Raw genomic sequence first — 22,646 nt, forward strand, 5'->3', positions numbered from 1 at the left:
CCAAAGTGCTAGGATTATAGGCGTGAGACCCCGTGCTCAGCCTTGGTCACTTATTTATTTAAACTTTATTCAATATTTTTTGAGTCCCAACTATATGCCAGGCCCCATTCCAGATATTCGGAGGTGTGCAAAAGGCACATTGTCCCTGTTCTCTTTGAGCTTAGTGTTAAGTGGAGTGAATGAACAATAAAAAAGGAAACAAATATGTTAATGTAAAATGAAGAGTACCATGAAAGAAATACGCTGGGTGATGTGTTAGAGAACCAGGGAGGAGATAAAACTAACACAGAGTGGGCAGGGAAGTGAGTGGTACAAGAGGGAGCCAGCCATGAGGTCAGACGGGGAAGGAACATTCCAGGTCCTGTAAATTTATCCATTGAGATATCTTCCCCATTTATTTATCCACCTATCCCTTTCCTGCTACCTGATTTCTATGATGGCTACAGCCTCCTCGTTGGTCTTCTGCTGCCAGGTTCCAAAAATAAATTTCATCACATCTCCCTATCTCCCCAGCTGAAAATTATCTGAGATAGGCAGTACTCTAGGATGGCCCCAAGATTTCTGCCTTGTATAGTCCCCTCCGTTGAGTGTAGGCTGAACCTGTGATTATAATGTAATATCACTCCTGTGATTAGATTACTGATCCGTTGAGGTTGAGATAATCAAAAGGGAGATGATCTTGAGTGGGCCTGACCTAATTAGGTGAGCCCTTAAAGAGGACTGAGAAATTATCTTCTTGGCCTTGAAGGAGCAAACTGCTATGTTTTAGAGAGGGTCATTTTTTAAGGAGATGGCAAAAGGTTTACAGGAGCTGAGAGCAGCACTGGTTGACAGCCAGCTAGAAAGTAGGGACCTCGGTCCTGCAACTGCAAGGAACTGAATACTCCTAACAACCTGAATGAGTGTGGATGAGGACCTCAGGCTCCAGATGAGAACACAACCCAGTCTACACCTTGAGTTCAGCCCTGCGAGATCCTAAGAAGAGAATCTACCTACATTGTGTACAGAGTTCTGACTTACAGACTCTGCAAGATAAAAATGGGTACAGTTCAAGCCTCTAAATATGTGATAATTTGTTCCACAGCAATAGAAAATGAATACACTGTTGATGGCTCCTCTTTCACCCATAAACCAAGCTCAGCCTTCTCCAACATGACCTCAGCTTACGTTGCCAATCTGACCTCCCACTGATCCCTGACACTCACTCACAGCTCCAGCCCAACTGGCCTCGTGATGAGTACTCTTCAATTGTCAGAGACTGGTGCCTTTGTTCAATTAATCATTCCTTCTCCCTCCCTGGCCAACTCAATCTTGCCATCCATTAATCTCAGATGAACTCTCCAGCAACCTTCCCGGTTCTTTCCATCATACACAGAGACTTCTAACTAACTATGAACTCTTAGCACTTCTATGCAAATCAATTACAATGCCCTCTTGCATGCAGCTGTCTTGCCTCATGACTGAATTTGCCTTGTGGCTGAAGAGAGAGAGCCCCATATAATTTAAGTTACTTCAGGATCAAATCTTGTTACAACCTTGGTATTCTTCATAGGTCCTTGTATAAAGAAAGTAATAAGAAACTGTTAACTGACTGCCTCATGGGTCATGAAGGCCTCCTTTCCTGTAAGAGGGGAAGGCTTCCTTCCCTTCTAATCCTGGCCAGGCTCAGGGATCTAAGGTATAAGCTGGATCTACCTATGGCTTAACATTTTTTGTCTTGTCAGTTTCCAGGGAATCTGGAATCTCCTTAACCCTTGTTGTGCACCTCAAGGCCTGGGATTAAGGAAAGAAGGACAGATGCTGGGCTAGAAGGGATTGGGCAAGTCCTCCTGATGCTCCTCCTGTGTGTTTCCCCTGCTCCTATGTGCCAGCACTGCCCGAATCTGCCTCTTGTGCAACTTGTTGTAGAGTGATAAGATTTGTATTCCCAAAAGGGCAGATTACAGTCAGCTGTGAGTTGAGATGAAGGTAAACTGTGCAGGACTTGGCCTTGACACCATGATGTATGACAAAGGTGGCTTCTTTCTCAAAAGGGAAAAATTTGATAAGGTCAGATTAAGATCCTGCTACCCGCTCCTTGGGAGGCTATAACAACCTAGTTCCCTTCATCTGATGCAAGTCCTCTCTTGAATCCTCTCCTTAGTTTACACAAGAGCAGGTCAAGTAGCAGTTTCTCTAGGCCTCTGACTCCCCTCTGGCTTTAGACTCTGCTGGGCTTCCAGTCCAATATGTCTACAAGGGCCTTGCTGTTAGCAGTAACTATGAGGAACCTTGGAGGAGGGGCTGAGCCTTGAGTCCTGCGGCTGCCATGACTGAACAGCGAGGGGAAGGAATGCTGTAACTCGCTTTCTCCAGGCCTTCCACTTGCATAATGTCCTTTGATGTAAAAGAGCCTGACCCTTCTGTGTATTCAGTGGTGTGCTGGTAAATGGCTACCAATAGGCTCTGTAGTTTACAAAAAGCCCTAATTTGTAATATTTGCCAGTTTCTGTGGCGTAAATACTCCCACTATGGCCGATTTTAAGCTACCACCAAAGCTTTAAAACTGACTCAAAAGGTTTCTAAAATTTTGCCAATCAGCTCTTGCTAGCCATGATAAGCTGGCTTCAGCAGACCACTGAGAGTCATATACTTTCCTAAATATGCTATAACGTTCAGCAACTCCCTGGAGGCTCCATTAATGAAGTGAGCCAGCAAGTGTAGGAAACCTTGGCTCTATCCCATAAAGGAGGAAGCAGAGACGCAAGGATGTCAATTATGAACTCAAGGTTCTGCAGCAAATTGTGGCAGAGCCAAGTCCCCACCTGAGGTGTGTTTCTCCTGAGTGCCCTCCTCCCTCTCAAGGGCATTGACAGCTCTTTGAGTTCTTGTGGGGGACAGGGGCTTCCTCAGCGAAGTCAGCATGGCAAGGGCGGTTAGTGCTTGCAGAGCAGTGCGTGCGCCCACAGCTGAGTTTCCTCAATTAGCTTGATTCTGTTAATTGCCTGGGGATCCTGTTAAAATGCAGAATACCGGCTAGGCGCGGTGGCCTAGGCCTGTAATCCCAGCACGTTTGGAGGCCGAGACGGGCGGATCACGAGGTCAGGAGATCGAGACCATCCTGGCTAACACGGTGAAACCCCGTCTCTACTAAAAAAATACAAAAAACTAGCTGGGCGTGGTGGTGGGCGCCTGTAGTCCCAGCTACTCGGGAGGCTGAGGCAGGAGAATGGCGTGAACCCGGGAGGCAGAGCTTGCAGTGAGCCGAGACTGCGCCACTGCACTCCAGCCTGGGCGACAGAGCGAGACTCCATCTCAAACAACAACAACAACGACGACGACGACACCAGAGTATCAGGCTTAGTTTCTGGAAATTTTGATTTAGTACTTCTGAGGTAGAACCAAGAAATGTGCATTTTTGTTTCTTCTTTTTAAAAATTATTTTATTTTTCGATAAGTTATTGGGGCACAGGTAGTATTTGGTTATGCGAGTAAGTTCTTTATGGTGATTCGTGAGATCCTGGTGCATCCATCACCCAAGCAGTATACACTGTACCGTATTTGGAATCTTTTATCCCTCGCCACGCTCCCCTCCATCTGATGCAAGTCCTCTCTTGAATCTCCTCCTTGGGGATTCTCCCCCAAGTCCCCAAAGTCCATTGTATCATTCTTATGCCTTTGCATCCTCATAGCTTAGCTCCCACATATCAGTGAGCACAGAAATGTGTATTTTTAGCAAGCAAGTGCATCTTATGATTAGACAGGTTTTGAGAAAGTCTGCGTTACGGAAAATTTCTGTGACAAAGATTTTTGTTCACTTGGAAAAGAAATAAGAGACAAGACTACAATTTAACACTGTTACATTAATTTTTTTCTTGCTCTTTTTAAAACATGATTAAACCGTTAGAATAAATGAGGTCCCTGCTTGTCATAAGCCGACTGCGACAGCGAGGCTGTACCGGAATTGGCCATCGGAGGGCACTATAATGCAGCAAGAACTCTGCCAGCGCGGCTGGGGTGAGAAGTTCACTGCTCACCTGGGGGCTCTCCAGGCTCTGTGGGGAGGCAGAGAGGGAAAGCCCGGCGCACTGGTTCCTGGAGCCCTGCAGGGACCCTGCATTCCCACCCAGGCCGACCGCTTAGCCTCTGACTTCCTCTGGGAGCGATTGCACGTGACCGACTGCGGGCGAGGGCCGCGCCAAAGCACCCGGAGGGCTGGGCTGGGCTTGGCCGGGAGAGAGAGGCTTGGCCCAGGGCCGCCTCTGAACATCTGGCCGCTGCGCTCGCGGCGGTACTCCCGGGCCCGGACCTGCCAGCCTCGCACTGTGCGTGCCGCCTCTGCAGACGCTGAGCCAGGGCCCCTCCCCTTGTGTCTGAGGTCTTAGCTCCCTGGGCCGTTTCTGATGTGGATGACTCCGCTAACTCCAGCACTGGCAGTGTGCGTGGTGATTAAGTCCGCGGGCATGAGAAGCGGACTCATCAGCTCTGAATCCCAGCTTTACCACTGAACTGTGTGACCATGGGCCAGTGGTTTGTTTTTTCTAGGAGTCAGTTTTCTCTCATCTGTACAATGGGGATAATAATTTCCGCCCGAAAAGGCTGTAATGAATATTGAATGATATTTTCTCTGTAAACTTTTTTTTTTTTTAAATCACAGTGCCTAGTGATTAATACTAAACATTTAAAAGACAGTATTGTTATTGTTGTCATTATTATTGTGCTAGCTCAAGGGATCAGTGATTGTTAATATCAGTGAGTTTGTGATTGTCTTCCCCTTCCTTCTGATATCAGGGAACTTTAAATTTGTTTATCCACCAAAAAAGTACGTAACACTTTCTATGTGACAGGCACTATTTGAAGCGCTTTACAAATATTAATTCATTTAATCCTCCTAACAAGCCTTTGAGGTAGTTGTTATTATTGCCACTAAACGGATAAGGGAACTGAGGCTCTGACAGGTTAATTGACTTGCCCAAGGTCACATTGCTATTAAACGGTAGAGCCTGGATTTTTAGCCAGGCAGTGTGACTCTATAGCTAGGGAACCCAGAGCCAGACTCACAGCTCAGCATCTCTGAGTAAGGGAGTGTGCTGTAATAGACAGGCTGCCTGAATCCTTACTCTTGCACCAGCCAGTTGTGTGATCTCAGCAAGCTCACCTACCCATTCTAGTCTCAGCACCTTTATTTATATAATGAGGCTAATACATCACTCTCTCTGGGTTGTCGTGAGGGTTAGCCGTAATGAATGAAGATCTCTTAGTGTCTGGCACATAGTACATGCTAAATAAATGGTAACTATTTTTATTGTTGTTGCTTCCAGACTCATGTAAGTTAGCATTAGCACAGAGGTAGCCAGGGCATTGAAGGCATAGGAAATGTGCCTCATCTAGTCCAAGAAAATTGTACCTATAAAGGTGAGCTGCCAGCGTGGCCAGAGGCCCTTGCCTTGGTGCCCCATCCTCACCTTCACCAATGACGGTGTCACTTATTGTAATAGAGTGCTGGTGGAAAGTCAGGAGATTCCATTTCTAGTTCCATACCTGTGCTAAGAGGCTGCAGGACTTCTTGCAAGCACTTAGCATTTCTGCTCAAATGAGATAACCCTGATGTCCCTTCTGACTTCCGGTTCTGTGAGCGGGATCTATATGGCTTGTCACTTACTGAAGGTCTCAGTACCTTGCAGAATTTGATTTCTATCTCAGAGCCCTGTCCCAGGGTGGGAGATGTATGTGTGTGCGTGTGCGTGTGTGTGTGTGTGTGTGTGTACTGACAAGGGTTGCTCTTTAGGAAGCTAGCAGTCCAGGAGGAAAGAGGCCAGCCTGGGTGGGAAGGCCTGACTCTAACTCCCTGCCTGGGTTTAATGAGCCCCAGAGTTCTGTGAGGGCTGCTTTTCACCACCTTTTATTTGGTCAGACAGGGGGCTCAATAAATCTTTAGTTCTGTGGACTCCCCTCCTGGAGTTGTTGAAGGAGAAAGCTTTTTGCAAATGACTGGAAAGCCTTTTGCAAATATAAAGTGCTTATTTAGATGCAAACTAAAAATCCAAGGTGCCTGTGACTCATCTGGTACCTATTGTGCTCGCTGCAAAGACGCGGAGGCTTGCCTGTGTGATGGGTGCCATTTGAGAGCCACTTAAAGAACTCCCTGGTGAATGAATTTGGCTGCATTATTCCTGGGCTCCTCTCGGAGGACTCTAATTCTCACCACTTGGTCGTGTCCTCCTCTTCTGACACATTCTCAGCCCTCTCCCTGAGTTCGTTTGGACCCAGGATGTGATGGGAGGGGGCTGGCTCCCTGGGGAGGCAAGGAGCTAAAGGAGTGGGGGCTTGTGCTCAGAGGACTTCCCACTCTGCTTTTTAAAAAAGAAAAGACAGCATTAATCCAAGGATCAGAGCTAAGCCTACGAATCTAATGACAATAGTATTGCTTGTTTTCAAAAACCCTTTTATCATTTCCTTTTCTTTCCTATCTCTTTCCACAGCATTATTATAGACCAGGGCTTCATGACCAAAAAATAGTGAATCCATTTGGTTAAGTTTGTCAGATTGGTGACTGGCATTGTGTGAAGACCAAAGGTCTGCGTGAATGACTGCATTTTTAATGAATTGACCAGCTATTTGTCATCACATGAACAGAATGTAATGCTATGTACTGCAAACTGCTGTGAAGAATAATGAACCCAGCTTTTCCAAGGCCTGTTTTCATTTCTAGAATAGTAGGGGGCTCCATTTTGAGGTTTGGTGAGAATTCATTGGCCCATATAGAAATATGAGCCAAGAAGGGAGTTTCCTTTTCGCTTGGGATCTAAGACATGGCTGGTTCCTTCAGGTAGGTAGGTGTTGTGTATTCTCGGAGTTTTCCTATATGGGACAGAAGCCAATTCAAAGTTACTCTTGTTGGTTGCGTTTTAAGTGGTAAGAACTAGAAGTGTGTGTTAAGCATGGCTGCTGCCAGCAAAATGGTGCTCTTGTGCAAATTAGAGAAAGGCACCCTCTTCTGGCTGGCAAATTGTAGAAAGGCACCCTCTTCTGGCCAACTCTAGGCTTGGAAAAGGGAGTGATGGCTGAATTTCATTCCCACACCCTTGTGCAGGGCACAACCTGCACAACCTCACCCACAGCCCTAAGTGCATGTGAATATGTGTGGATGGAGAGTATAGGCACATTCTCAAGAGGGAAGAGAGGAGGCTCAGGAACTAGGAGGGCTGAGGGGACTCTCTTTACACAGTTCTCACTCCTCACAAAGCGAACCCTCTCCCGTTCTCTCATGTCCTTTCTGAAAGCCTCCTCCTGAAAGTCAAAAGCCTCCTCGCTTTCCTCCTCTGAGATCTCTCTCTCCCACTTCCCCTTCTGCCTCTTCTCCTTCTCCCGATAATATCATCCATCTACCTCATAGCTCCATCAGGTGACCCCAAATAAGATCTGCCGTTTATTAAGAATTTATCACATTGTGCTAAGCTTTGACACACATTAACTCATTTCATCTTCACAATTCTTTGGTGCTGTTATTATCTTCAATTTCCAACTTCTTAGAGTATTTAAGGAATTTGCCAAAGCCACACCAATAGTAGGGGGCCATGCTAGGATTAGAATTCGTGTCTATTTGACTCCAAGTTAATAATCTTAAGCTTTGTGCTAACCTCCCTAAATCTCCAACTACATCCCTGCCTTCTCCCCTGAGTTCCAGATCACATTACTTCCTGGATAGTCCACTTGTTCCTATTGTGCCAGATGTTAAAAACCAAACCATTAAAGCGCCAAAGCATCTTGACATGGTGATCTCTTCTTGACAGCATCTTTCTCCTGGAATCTTGTGTTTTGTTTGACTCCTTTCTCTTCCTAATCTTTCATATTCAAGGGGTTCTTGTTTATAGACCCTACTTTGGCCTTTTTTTTTTCTTTCCAAAATTTCCCCTATTTTTCCTTTCTTGTTGCCTCCTGCTTATTTTAGGATCCTATGATCCCTTACCTGAAGTTCTGCTGCACTTTCTGACTGGTCCTTCATAGCACTATCAAAATTATTCCCCCAGAATTAAAGCCCCAGTGGCCATTCCCCCACTCAAAATTCCTCAGGGCCTCCTTGGCCTATTGCATAAAGGTTAGAATTACCTCCACTGCCTGGCATTCAATGTTTTCCACAATATGGCTTGCTTGACTTTCTTTCTTTCTTCTTTCTTTCCCTCCCTTCCTTCCTTCCTTCCTTCCTTCCTTCCTTCCTTCCTTCCTTCCTTCCTTCCTTCCTTCCTTCCTTCCTTTTCTTTCTTTCTTTCTTTCTTTCTTTCTTTCTTTCTTTCTTTCTTTCTTTCTTTCTTTCTTTCTTTCTTTCTTTCCTTCCTTCCTTCCTTCCTTCCTTCTTTCTCTTTCTTTTTCTTTCTTTCTCTTTCCTTCCTTCCTTCCTTCTTTTTCTTTTCTTTCCTTCTTCTTTCTCTCTCTCTCTCTCTCTCTTTCTTTCTTTCCTTCTTTCCCTCCCTCCCTCCCTCCCTCCCTCCCTTACTTCTTTCTTTTTCTTTCTTATTGTTTTGAGTCAGAGTCTCATTCTGTTGCCCAGGCTGGAGTGCAGTGGTACAGTCTCAGCTCACTGCAAACTCCACCTCCTAGGTTCAAGCGATTCTCCAGCCTCTGCCTCCTGCGTAGCTGGAATTACAGACACCTACCATCATGTCCAGCTAATTTTTGCATTTTTAGTAGAGATGGGTTTTCACCATATTGACCAGGCTGGTCTCGAACTCCTGACCTCAAATGATCCGCCTGCCTTGGCCTCCCAAATTGCTGGGATTATAGGAGTAAGCCACCGCACCAGGCCTCAATCCCCCTTTTCAATTTCATCTCTTCCCAGGTTGCCCCATATCCTTCTTATGCTCCGAAGTCTATCACAATGATCCTCTTTTCCATAAAGCCCTTTCACATTCCCACAGTCTGATTCAGTCATCCTGGAACCTTCATAATGCTTTCTCTGTCACTGTGTTGTGGCATCTCCAGCCTGCCTTTTCTAGAGGTCATAGCACAGGCCCCCTCAATTTGCCCAGTGTTGTGCCCTCTATAGCAACAGCCTCACATTTCCTTTTACATGCTGAAATGGGAATTTTGAAAAATAACCAAAAAATGAATATGAACACCCTTTCCTCTGGTGCTCCTGCAAACCAATCAGCCAACTGGATTATTTTTTATTTATATCACTTGGTTGGCTAGCCAACCGAGAAGAAAGCTAAAGAACATGTCCACAATGCTGAAAATAATACCATTAAAGAGTGTGTTTAAAAATAGAGGGGTAGGCCAGGCACGGTGGCTCACACCTGTAATCCCAGCACTTTGGAAGTTTGAGGTGGGCGGATCACCTGAGGTCGGGAGTTCAAGACCAGCCTGACCAACATGGAGAAACCCCATCTCTACTAAAAATACAAAATTAGCCAGGCATGGTGGCGCATGCCTGTAATCCCAGCTATTCGGGAGGCTGAGGCAGAAGAATCACTTGGACCCGGGAGGTGGAAGTTGCAGTGAACTGAGATCGCACCATTGCACTCTAGCCTGGGGAACAAAAGTGAAACTCCATCTCAAAAATAAAATAAAATAAAATAAAAATAAAAGGAGGGGTCCAGGTGCAGTAGTATGTGCCAGTAATCCTGGCTACTTGGGAGGCTAAGGTGGGAGGATCACTTGAGTCCAGGAGTTTGAGGCCAGCCTGGACAACATAGCAAGACCTCATCTCTGAAAAAAGAAAATTATAGGAATATGATTGCATAAGTCTGTAAACATAACAATATAACATCGAATTACACACTTTGAGTGGATGAATTGTGTGGTATGTGAGTTATATTTTCATAAAGCTGTTTTAAAAAGTGAAGAGTTGGGGATTTTACAATATTATTTTTTTAGCTCTAATATCTAAGTCTTTTGTATAATTTCTAGACATTTAGTGCACATTTTCAGGAATACATTATTTACAGCAGTAGAGGACTGCAGCTGGTTTGCTTCATTATCATCACCCCAAACTCTTCTACAAGACCGATCACCTGTGACATTCCCTGCTGTGCCCATTACAGAGTCTTGAACAAAGAGTATCCAGCTGAATTCAGTGGTCCCTGTTTGAAGATAGCCAATGTTTATACCATAAAATAACAGTACCTAAGATAATACATAAGATAATAACTGTACCTAAGAATTGTGAAGATGAAATGAACTAATGTGTGTCAAAGCTTAGCACAATGTGATAAATTCTCAATAAATGGCAGATCTTATCTGGGGTCACTTGTTGGAGTTATAAGGTGGATGGATGATATTACTGGGAGAAGGAGAAGAGGTGGAAGGGGAAGTGGGAGAGAGAACTCAGAGAAGGAAAGGGAGGAGGCTTTTGACTGGCATCAAGGGCCATAGGCTTGAAAGTGACCTCCTTTACCCCAGGGCTCTCAGTGAGGCTGGTGATGTCGGGAGGGGGTGGAGGGAGGGGGAGCCAGGTAAATCTAAGGCTCAGGCAGAGGAAAGGGAAAAGAAGAGAGGAAGACAAAAGGAGAAGGGAAGGGAGAAACAGAGGGACCCAGAGCAAGGGTGTTGAGTCCAGGTGCTCTCAGGGATAGAAAGCAATGCTACTCAGGCAGAACACACAGAGAGGAATCAAAATCACAGCAATTTACCCCAGCAACCAAAATGGAATTTTAAAAAACATACTATTCTTTACTTGCTTCTCGAAGCTCTATGAGAGAAACATAGATCACAGCCATGCTTTCTAAAACTGCCTTTCTCCCCCACTTCTCTCCTCTCTCCCCCTCAAAAATTATCCCTACACCTGCCCCTCTTTCTTCTCTTTCTGTCTCTCACCTTCTCTCCATCTCTCACCTCCCAACAAACAAACAGAACAACTACAGAATTTCCTACCAACCCCAGTCGGCTCACCTTTCCTCCTTCTCCCCCTCCCGCTTTCCTTCCTATTAGGAAGCAAAAAAGCCCCCAAAGGATAGTGGGAAAGCAAAACCAGAATCCTCTTCAGGGAGCTGGAGGAGGAGAAAGACCAGGAAAGCTTATAGGGTCATTATTTCCCTCCTGTCGCAGGGGCTTCTTCTCACCGGCAAACCATACTTTAAAAAAAAAGAGAGGAAAGAAAATATTCCAGTGTCAAGTTCTACTTGGAGGTGACCCCAGTACCCTCAAGTGCAAAATCTGTCTCTCCCCACTTCCCCAGCTTTTGGGCCACCTGGAAGGGGAATTGCAGCCCTACCTGTCTATGCTGATGGCACAGAGGTTCAGGATGCTGGCTGTACACATCATGACATCCAGGGTGACAAAAACATCGCAGCAAACGCGGCTGAAATTCCAGACTCCACCTGTCACCTGGGTATCAGAGACAAGGATGTTAGTGTTTACCCCAGTGAAGGAGCAACAACCTAGTTAGCCCTATTGTCTTCCCTATGCTGCCTAGTGTAGATGTTGGTGCTCCTGCTCCCTGTGTACCATTGTTCCTACAGGGCAGACGAACATCGAGGGAGTGCCAGGCTATCCAAGATTGGTTGCCTAAAGAAAGGACACATTCACAGAACGTTAGAGTGCTAATGCTGGAAGTGATCTTCCAAGTCAGTTAGTACAGTGATTCTCAAAGTGTGGTCCACAGTGGGGTGTTATTAAAGATGTAGATTTCTGAATCCTTCCTATACCTACTGAGTCAGAATCTTTGGCTCTGTGGTCTGTAAATCTTCATTTTTGTTTTTTTGAATTCATTTTATTTTTTGAGAGGGAGTTTTGCTCTTGTTGCCCAGGCTGGAGTGCAATGGCACGATCTCGGCTCACTGCAACCTCTGGCTCCCGGGTTTAAGCGATTCTCCTGCCTCAGCCTCCCGAGTAGTTGGGAATACAGGTGTGCACCACCAAGCCCAGCTAAAACCTTTATTTTTAAATAAACACTCCTATACATACCAAGGTTTGAGAATCACTGTTGAAGTTCAAACTCAGGAGGCAACTAACGTTCCTTGTGGTTAAGTGACAACTTACTCATAGATGCTCAGCTGGTGGTAAAAGAACTTTGGTGACTGCCCGATGTGTACATTGTGCCAAAACTGTGTCTCAGAAGTCCTTCACCCAGTAGAGAGCTCATCATGTACTCAAGGAATAAGCTAAGAACACATTTTTCATAAAATTTACCTCCAAAGTAAAAATATATCTGGCTTCAGGTTATAAAGCTTGGAAACATTCTGAAACAACATCTATGGGAATCTATATAAAATAAGTCTGTGCCAATGTGACTGCCTTCAACACTCTCCCTCCCCATCCACATCCCAAAAACCAAAAGATGGGGAAAAGGGCTGGATTCTGTCTACTACTCAGAATTCATGAGGATGGTTTCAACCTCATGCATCTGTCTATACATGTGTTTCAAGCTCCATAACATCCTCTGAGTAATGCTTACAGTCAGGAATTTAGGTAATATCATTTATACTCTAGTATATTTCTATTTATTTTTAAAACTTTTGAATAGCCTAATTGAATCAGGAAGATGTGTCAGGGAGATTGTCACCTTTAAAATGTCCACCCCACGAATGGACCTCAAGGCTTTGTGCAGTTACCAGCTTCTTGCCTGGGGGGGGGGCGCTGTCATTCTTGGGGACCCTAGTTCTCAGGGAGAAACTTGCCAGGCTTTGTGACTCTGGCTGTAGCTGAGTATTCACAATACCCGTCCTGAATAGGCCCAATGGCCATTTAAGAGGAAGAAAGAGTGAAAAATGGTACAGTAGCCTCTGAAGTAGTTTCTCAACAAGAAAACAGATACTGACCAAATGACTGTGCATAAAGATAGTGCTATTCCTTCATCTGGATTTTCTATTCAAGGATCTCCTATTCAAGGTCACTTTGCCGTTCATTTCTGTTTTATCCCAATAAAACAAGGTCCTAAAAGGTCGTCTATCCTTCCTCGTCCCTGATAACTTCTTCCCCTTGGATTTATTTCTTTTTTTGCATCTCATTTTATTCCTATGTTTGGTCATCTCCAGACTGTTTTGAGAAACCCTGACTAATGATTTTTTGTTTAAAAGCAAGAATGAAAAGTTAAAACTGGTGAAGAAGTCATCATATTTTTCATTTGGTTTTGGATTTACTGTCTCTCTTTTAGTTTGACCAATTGGCTTTATATAAATAAAGGTTGAATATGAATTTATAGGAATCTCGAGAATAAAAAGCTTTTAAAAGATTGAGAGGTAAGAATTCTGATCTAAAGAGTCATAATAACACAATGATTTAGGGGAACCAGGAGAATAAAAGATGGTTTTGTTCATTACATAGGACAGTTGCATACTGTAAAAAGCTTCTTGCAAAAGCTGATTTTGTATACTAAATTTTATTTCAACATTATATCTACTCTGCAGTTAATGTTTTAAAAAACGCTTTTTGGCATAATTGTGAGCACATGTTTGTTTATGTGTGTTTCGGGCTAGGGCAGGTGAGAAAGGATAATTAGGATAACAGCAAACTTCAGTGTTTGCTGGATATTCATTCATTCATTCATTCATGCACTTATAAAGCAAATACTTGTGAAGCTCTTAGTACTTGCTTTGTAGGAGTGTATGTCATGTGTGTTGAGAGGTTTTACAAAATGTACTACAGAGTCTATCCTTAAAGAATTTACAAGATAACTGGAGAAGTAAGGCATTCTTCAATAAAATACTAGAGATCATCATGATATCCTAATATTGTTAATAAGAATTAACATTTATTGAGAATTCACTGTACATGTGTTACCAACCCATATGACCTGTTCCACGAATTTCTATAACTTTGAAACTTCAGACTTTGAAAACTGAATTTGTTTTTATTATATGGGTTCTTAGAGATTTTTGAAGACAAGTTATACATTTACTTGATAAGAGATGGAGTTATTGTTACTTAACCAACACCAAGAGGAGCAGGAAGATTTGCTTGTTTGCTGCTGCATCCCCACTCCCAGAGCAGGGCCCAACCATGAAAATATATTCTGAAATAATAAATGGCCTCTGACATAATCTGTCATAATAACAGCTAACATTTATTGAATGCTTACTAAGTGCCTGGTGTTCTGCAAAGCACTTTACATACATGACTTCTATTGCCAATTATAATTCTATGACAGAGGATTATTATCTTCATTGCAGAGGAAGAACCTAAAAGCTTAGAAAGAACAAGCACTTTGTCCAAGGTCACAGGGCTAGTACAGGCAGACAGAGCATTGGAATGTAGATTGTTACCCACCCTGCTACAGGGAAGTGTTAGGTGAGGAGGGGTAGTTTTTGGAAAAGGGATGGAAGCAGGTAGGTACCAGGGGAAAGAAGAAAACCAGGTACTCCTCAGGGATTTTTGTGTGGCGGACCATATCATCTCCTTTCTAGGGAAAGAGACACTCTCCTGATTGCCTCTATCCCAAGGTTCAAAGAATAGTGCAAGAGACAGTAGTACGTGCTGCCTTTGGGGCTGGTGAAAGTACACAGACAGTTTTCTTTAATATCCCTCCTGCTTAGCCCCCAAAGGCCAAAGCCCCCAAGCTGTTCTCTGGCTTCCAGGCCCCCACTGGCCCGTCATCCCATTCTGGCTATCCCCTTTTCCCATCTTCTGATTCTACCATCAAAATTCTCGTTCTCTCCTTGATTTCAGCTAAGAGTCAAGAAGAAAACAATCTGATTAGCTGATTAAAATAATTCCCACTAAGGTGCCATCACTTAGACTTCCCTGGAGCTTACACATTAAAATTAGTCTCTAATTGGTGGGACTTGTAATGAATTTTTTTTTTCTATTGGCATCCTCCACATCAAGCAACTAATAGTAAGGGATCAATAAAGTGCATCTAGGTGCCAAGAATATGCTAGTAACTCTCACACATTTTCTCATCACAACCTGAAGAGGTAAATGTGATTTCTAACTTATAGATAAAGAAATGGAGACCCGGAATGGTTGAGTAATTTACCTAAGGACACATAGCTTGTAAAAGGAGCTAGAATTTCAACCCCTTTATATTAACCATTACTCTTCCTGCCTCTCAAAGGTTAGTGGCTTGCACTTCTGAGATGTGTACAATTTAACTCCATTCTAATATCATAGGAGGTAGAAGAGTTGGTGTGTGTTCATCCATTATCCCTATAGCCATGGTCTAATGAGTGCCCATGATGTGTCTGATACTTTGCTTGGATGGATATATTGAAACAAACCTGTTTTTGTTCCCAGGATCTCAGAATACAATGTGTGCCTATTACCAGAAGTAATGTGTGAATGGGTATGGGTGAACTGAGGGCCCAGGAGATAGGTACTTAAAAAACAGCTATGAGGCAATGTGATAGGCACCGAAGGTGAGATAGGTACAAAGTATTGGAGGATTATGAAAGGCAAAATGATTTTTGAAATTAAAACAGATAAAAGTGAAAAAAGGCCGGGCGTGGTGGCTCATGCCTGTAATCCCAGCTCTTTGGGAGGTAGAGGTGGGTGGATCACTTGAGGTCAAGAGTTCGACACCAGCCTGGCCAACATGGTGAAACCCCGTCTCTACTAAAAATACAAAAATTAGCTGGGTGTGGTGGTGGGCACCTGTTATCCTACCTACTTGGGAAGCTGAGGCATGAGAATTGCTTGAACCTGGGAGGCGGAGGTTGCAGTGAGCCGAGATCATGCTACTGCACTCCAGCCTGGGCGATAGAGCAAGACTCAGTCTCAAAAAAAAAAAAAAAAGTGAAAAAAAAATCAGATTGACTTGAGGCTTTTTAGAGACACAATTCTTTCTCCTGCATTCTAATGAATAACTCACTTCAGAATTATACAGAAAGCAGGTGGTATTACTCTTACTTGCTAATGAATGTAACTAACTTCCTGTGGCAACACAGAAGTTGAGTAAGCAGGAAAGTGTCTTCAGGTACTGAACTTGTCTATTGATTTCAATAGACACAGCCTAGGGCAGCATTCCCCAAATTTACTGATTATAAGGCAGCATTTCACAAACCTCCAGATGCTCTTGTTAAACAAAATGATTCTTAGGCCTCACTCAGAGTAATAAGTCCCTCAAGTGATTCTTATTGTATTGATTTGGGAAACACTGGTCTGGGGTTAAGTGGAGCATAAAATGATCCTCAGAAATGGTTGTTCCTAAAGCAGGGTTTCTTAAGCATTCTTTATCCTGTGGATTTTATTAGCTTCATGATCCCCTTCTCAGAAGAATGCTTTTTGTTTTGAGATGGAGTCTCACTCTGTCGCCTGGCTGGAGTGCAGTGGTACAATCTCGGCTCACTGCAATCTCCACCTCCCGGGTTCAAGCAATTCTCCTGCCTCAGCCTCCCAAGTAGCTGGGATTATAGGCTCATGCCACCAGGCCCAGCTAATTTTTGTATTTTTAGTAGAGACGGGGTTTCACCATGTTGGCCAGGCTGGTGTTGAACTCCTGACCTCAGGTGATCCACCCACCTTCGCCTCCCAAAGTGCTGAGATTACAGGCATGAGCCACCATGCTTGGCCATAAGAATGTTTTTAAAGCATGAAATAAATACAGTGGTTCATAAAGGATATCAATTTTATTGAAATATAGTTATCAAACTATTTAAAATATATGTGTTTCTTTAATAATTCATTAAGTAACAAGATCTAGTGGCAGGTCCAACATTTGTATAATTTCAGAGTAACGATGAGTATAAGTGATGTTTCAAGATGTCTGCAACAATCATAATGTGGTTTGAAAATATAAATATCATCAGTGTGCAGGAAGGAGTGTTAAAAAGTTAAACAAAATTTGGGAGGCTGAGGCAGGAGAATCACTTGAACCCGGGAGGTGCAGGTTGCAGTGAGCTGAGATTACACCACTGCACTCCAGCCTGGGCGACAGAGTGAGACTCCATCTCAAAAGGAAAAAAAAAAGTTTAAAAAATTGAGAAAAAATATCTGTGATTTCTACTGGTCACACTAAAGATTTCTTCTGCTGTAGGCTGATAGCTACATTTGGAATTAAAGGAAATTCTAAATTTCATCTCAGGGAAAATAAGTGAGTAGTTTTATTTACATCCAAGTTGATGGACTCCCCAGATTAAGAACTTCAACTCTAAAGAGATGAATTTTTAGTTATTTGGAAATATCTAAGAGGCAAAAGTAGAAGTACTTCTCTAATTAGCCTCTTCAGTCCATTTTGCTTGCCACATTTGGAGTGTTTCTTGGTGGGAGGGTTGCTGTGGGGCAAAACAGAATAATAAATAAGGATTTTTCATTTCTCTGCATCTTAATTTCTCCATCTGTGAAATGGGGGGTTTGTACCTTATTGGTTCCCAAATTTCATAGCAGATGTCTAGCTGGTTGCACAAGTCATGTAAGGTGGGAGTTGGGCTTGGGGGTCATTATAATTACTCTAGACTTCCAGGGCTGCCCTGGAAATGCTGGTTTGGTAGACCCGAGGTAGACCCAACAGTTTCTATTTTTTTTTTTTTTTTTTTTTTTTTGAGACAGAGTCTTGCTCTGTCACCCAGGCTGGAGTGCAGTGGCGCGATCTCGGCTCACTGCAACCTCCCCCTCCTGGGTTCAAGCGATTCTTCTGCCTCAGCCTCCCAAGTAGCTGGGATTACATGTACCTACCATTATGCCCAGCTAATTTTTGTATTTTTAGTAGAGACGGGGTTTTACCATGTTGGCCAGGCTGTTCTCGAACTCCTGACTTCAGGTGGTTCACCCGCCTCAGCCTCCCAAAGTGTGGGGATTACAGGTGTGAGCCACCACACCAGCCAACAGTTTGTATTTTTAACAAGCAGTCTCTCTTTCCCTTATGCTATAAATTAAGTGTGTCCCCCAAAATGCTTGTGTTGGAAACTCAATCCCCAATGCAACAGTGTTGGGAGATGGGGCCTAATGAGAGGTGATTAGCCTTGAGGACTCTGCCCTCATGAATGGATAAATGTTATTGTTGTTATTGTGGGAGTGGCTTCCTTATAAAAGGACAAGTTCAGTCCCCTTTTGCCTCTCTTCTGCCCTCCCACCTTCCACCATGGGATGACAGCATGAAAGCCTTTCCCAGATGGAGGTCTCTTGATCTTAGACTTCCAAGCCTCCGGAACTGTAAGAAATAAATCTGTTCTTTGTAAATTACACAGCCTCATGTATTCTGTTGTAGCTCCACAAAATGGACTAACACACCCCCTAATGAAAGTTTAGCTCAGACTGCTCAAAGTTTAGGTGCATTAGAAGTATGGAGGAGCTCATTTAAATATGCGACTCCAAGACTCATCCTCAGAGATACGATGTCATTGGAATATGGCCAGGAATTTCTTGTGGTTGGATCACACTGTGGAAATGATGGCAAAAATAATCTCCAAGCCTTTCCAGCTTTAATATTCTATGACTTTTTATCAAAATCCAGAGTTTGGTGAAGAGATTGTGAGAATCTCCTGTTTTTGTTTTCCAGTAGGGAGGTCTTAAATTGCTATCACTTGGGGTTTTTTGAGCTGTGGTAAAACTTTCCTTTAAAAAAACTCACTTCTTTATTTTTAATAATCAATATCATTACAAACTCAAAGATTCCTCCCTTCCTAAAATTTTGCTCTTCTTTCCTTTCATCACCATCCGACCTCGATTGCTTTTTCTGTGGTGTGTTTCCTTGCCTGAACTCATCCTATTCTGTCTTGCTTGACTACCTTTCTTAATCCTCAAGTTATTCCTCCTGTCTATACTGGGACCCCAGTAGTCTGAGTTTGTATTCCAAATGTTCCCCTGGCTGCTTGTACTGCCTTTCTATCCTGATAAAAGTGCTTTAAACATCACAAAAGGTGCTTCACTGAGTGGAACAAAATAAGATGTTTGTGCTTGGAGAGGAAGCTCCGGAGTGCAGACGGTAAAGCAGGAAATTAAAATCTTGAGAGGAAATCTGAGATAGAACTGTTTGGGATGCCTCAGAAAAGTTGAGAAAATGCTGCAAACTGATTTAAACAGATAGCCAAGCCAGGAGCCCTCTGAAATATAATCTTCTGTGAGGTCACCTGCTTGGTTTTTGTCCTGAACTTCTCTGCCAGGCTTGAGGACAGAGAATACTGAAGTACGTCAGTGACTGGTACCTGTGAGCCCCCTTATGTATGCCCAAGTGAAGGCTCCTCTGTGTCTTAAAGATGAGAATGATACCAGTGAAAGCTGACTATGGTTCCCACTTACAGACTATCCTCTTCCATCTTTCCAATAAATAGGCCCTAGATTCCACTGGGAATCTGTGAGATCCCTGGGCAGTGTCCAAGGAAGAAACACATAACTTATGTTAAATCAGTTTTTCAATTTGGAAATCATGTGCCACAAGCCAGTCCAATCAGAGCACATCTTCATACCTCTACTAGAAATTCTAAGAAAAGGATTTTCTTTCTTGACGTGAATGGTGCGGTGTGGACATGTGAGGCCTATAGCTTGGCCTGTTGCCTGCAGGTAAGGTCAGTATATGGAAAAAGGCAGAGCTGAGAGAATTGTAGGGAAATGGAGCTGATGCCCTGATGGAACTGTACCTGCAGCCCACCCTCCCAGAGGAGTTTATAAAGTTCCTGGTATGACAGTCAATGCATTCTGTTTTTTCATTTAAGCCAACTGGAGTCAAACTTTTTTAAACTTATAATTAAAAGTGTCTTAAGTGAGATATTTATAGATCAAAAGTTTTGGTTATCAAAATACTCTATCAGTTGATGACAGCTGAGTCTAACATCAGCTCAAGGTGGAAAATGTTGTTGTCACCTCCATTTTATGCACTGAAATCCATGTCTTCTGACTCCCAGTTCTGAGTCTTTTTCTTGCAGCATGACACTGTGTTGAAATGACATTCATCCCAGTGAATTCCAATAAAGGCAATGTGATACTTTATTGCCTACCTCAGAGCAATTCCCCACCCCTACATCTGTTTTAAATAAAACACACATTTTCATTTTTTCTTTTTTAGCTTCCTTTGCAGCTAAAGGTGGCCTCATGACTAAAATTCTGGCCAATTAAGCTTATGTGAAATCTCTTAGAAACATGCTTCAAGCTACTACAGGGAAAGTGCTCTCTCTCTCTCTCTCATTTACTGCTGTCCCTATCCATCCTATTTTTGAATACTGCCATGGTGCTACGGGCTATGGCAACATACAGAACTAGGCCAGCTTGCCAAGGATGGCGAAGAGGAAGGATGGAAATGTCTGGTCTGTGATGACACCATGGGGCAGCTGAACCAACACAACAATTCTTTTCCTCCAGAATTCTGGTTATTTGAAAAACTTTAAATGTAATTAAGTCACAACTAATCAAGATTTCCAATATTTACAGCCAAAACATTCCTACGTCATAAATACTGGTGTCTGGCAAAATGAGCCAATTTTCCTTTGAAGAAGGTGGATGTGTTCAAATCAAAGCACATGAGGCTATGAATTTGGTGAATCTTTGGATCCCAAAATGGTGTTCTCCTCATGTATATCTTATCTTCCTGGGGGCCCTCAAGCCTACAGCAGTCTCGGTGATCAACATTGCACCCTTTTCTTTTCCAAAGGGAGCTCTTAGGTAAAATTAAGTAATTACTAGAGTAGCTACTCAAACTGCACTATCATTAGGACAAGTTAGTGAGAATAATACTTTGCTTCTTCTTGAGGCACATGGATTTATATATTCATAGTCCATATTTTAAGGGCTCAAAGTGCTCTTTTCTTTCATTAAGATACCTCATCTGCCTCTAAGGAAAGATAGGAAAACATTTGAGATTAAGAAAAGTATAGACTGATGTAAGATAGAGAGACTTGGTCCTCTGTATTCTTCAGTGGCTTTAGTGCCTCTTTTTGCTCTTACCAACTTGCTTCAAGACCCAGTCAGTGCCTTGAAGCAAGTTGGTAAGAGCAAAAAGAGGCCCTAAAGCCAGTAAGGAGATGTCTCTGCTCCCCAAATCTTCCAGATGTGAATGTAGATTTTAAAAATCATGCTCTTATTGCTTCTCAGCCTTTTGATTAAGATCAAATGCAAAAATTATGATCTTGATCACTGAATACCTACACGAAATAACCTGTTGGACAGAAGGCAAAGTATTATGGTTTTTGTGGGGAGAAACCAAGAACTCCACCAGAGCTGTTCTCACAGAAGAAAACCTATAGGTACTACTACAGTGATTTCTTTAAGGCCTTTGGCAAGATTTCCTGTCATTTTCTGTAGTCTCAGCTGCCCCTCTATGCTCAGCAGTAGAATAGGAGAACCACTATATCAGAAGGTGTGGCTGGAAGGGGATGCCATGGGTTTCTAGTGTGGAAAAGTCACGATGTCCGTCTCCTAAACCAGTATATATAGACGGTTTCCAGTATGGTCCAACCAGAGTCCTAGAAATAATCACAAATACATAGCCAACAAATGCCCTTGAGTGGCTTTGTCACAGACACCCAACGCCTGGTTTTATCTTAGAGGGAATAAAAATGCTCATTAGAGTGAAGGTCCACTGCCTATGTTTCTTTCTGACATTCATCCTTCTGGGGGACTTAAGAATCCTTGGAATATATAGAAATGGACAAAAACATTTTAGGAGGATGAAGGCAGTGCTATGAGTCATTGACCAATTCATATTGGCTGGTTGCAACTTAAGTGCCTCATTCTTGAACAGAAATGTCACATGCTTCGAATTTTTTTTTCAGGCTCATTATTGTTGGATGTAAAATAACAAATAGCTCATCCTCAAACGTCCTCTCACCAAAAAGTCTGACTGTAACAATAGATAGAGAGGCAGATGGTATTAACAGGAACAGCCCATATAGTGCATACATTACAGAGAAGATTCATTTCATCATGCATATATCAAATGTTATAACAGTTAGCATGTATTGTGTGCCAGGTAGTATGTTTAGACTACAGGAAATGAAGAATAAAGATCTAGTCTCTGACTTCAAGGTTGACTCAGACTAATTGGGTTGACAGAAAAATCAAGATAATTATAAGACCCTTCACCCTTCCAACTAGGATTATCCTAACTGGAAAGAATAAATACATGTTTTTTCCTCAAGAATTCCTTTAGCCTTTAGATGTACCCAGCCTAGCTGTTTTTCTTCTTTTCTTTTTATTTCTCTATTTTCTTTTTTTCTTTCTTTATGTCTCCCCCTTGAGATCATAACTCTAATTTTAGTTCCCAGCCATTCTTTAACAAAGCTATTAGCATAGGCAGTCTATGTACAAGGTTTTTGCTCTCCCGTGATATGTCACACTTAATTAACTGTCACTTTTGCTATCAATATTAACTGAGATATTAATTTGATGAATCTTAATTTCTCTTAATCATAGCATCATTTTGATCCTTCATTGGATACCTCTTTAAAATGACACACAGTAGAGAGGAGAAATATTAATAGTATACTCAGGTTTGTTTGTTTTTTTTTTAAATCACATCTTAAGTAACTGCATGTTTTCCTGGTAAGAGTATCTGTTTCTTGAACAGATATGGTCATCCTGATTTCCTTGTTAGCAAATGGGTGTTTTGTCTTGACCACCTCCTGGCTCTGTTTCGTACTCCCAATTGAAAATACTTTCAAATTTGATAAATGTTTCTCCCCAAAAGAATTCACCAGGATCTGCTGCACTATCTGTCTGGCAAAGGCTCTGTACTATTCATGGACACATGGAAAATACACATTGGAGGGTTTTGTCTGTTCCTTTGGTAGCAGAGTCTACGAAGAGCTGGTACCCAGGAGGAAACAGCAAAGAGGGACTGAGCCATCGAAAGAAGTTTGATCTGTTTG

General features: G+C 42.8%; 1 protein-coding gene across 3 annotated transcripts in view; it reads right to left on the minus strand.

The window, feature by feature from the left end:
• The window catches only part of DRD3 (dopamine receptor D3), a 52,332-nt gene that overhangs the window by 22,094 nt on the left and 7,592 nt on the right, over window positions 1-22,646 (minus strand). For all 3 annotated transcript variants that reach the window (XM_010361005.2, XM_010361006.2, XM_030938582.1), the window contains one exon: window positions 11,189-11,301. In XM_010361005.2, the coding sequence (XP_010359307.1) occupies window positions 11,189-11,301 (113 nt within the window). The remainder of the gene's footprint in view (window positions 1-11,188; window positions 11,302-22,646) is intronic.

The sequence above is a fragment of the Rhinopithecus roxellana genome, chromosome 1, assembly GCF_007565055.1.
Source record: "Rhinopithecus roxellana isolate Shanxi Qingling chromosome 1, ASM756505v1, whole genome shotgun sequence".
Classification (NCBI taxonomy): domain Eukaryota; kingdom Metazoa; phylum Chordata; class Mammalia; order Primates; family Cercopithecidae; genus Rhinopithecus; species Rhinopithecus roxellana.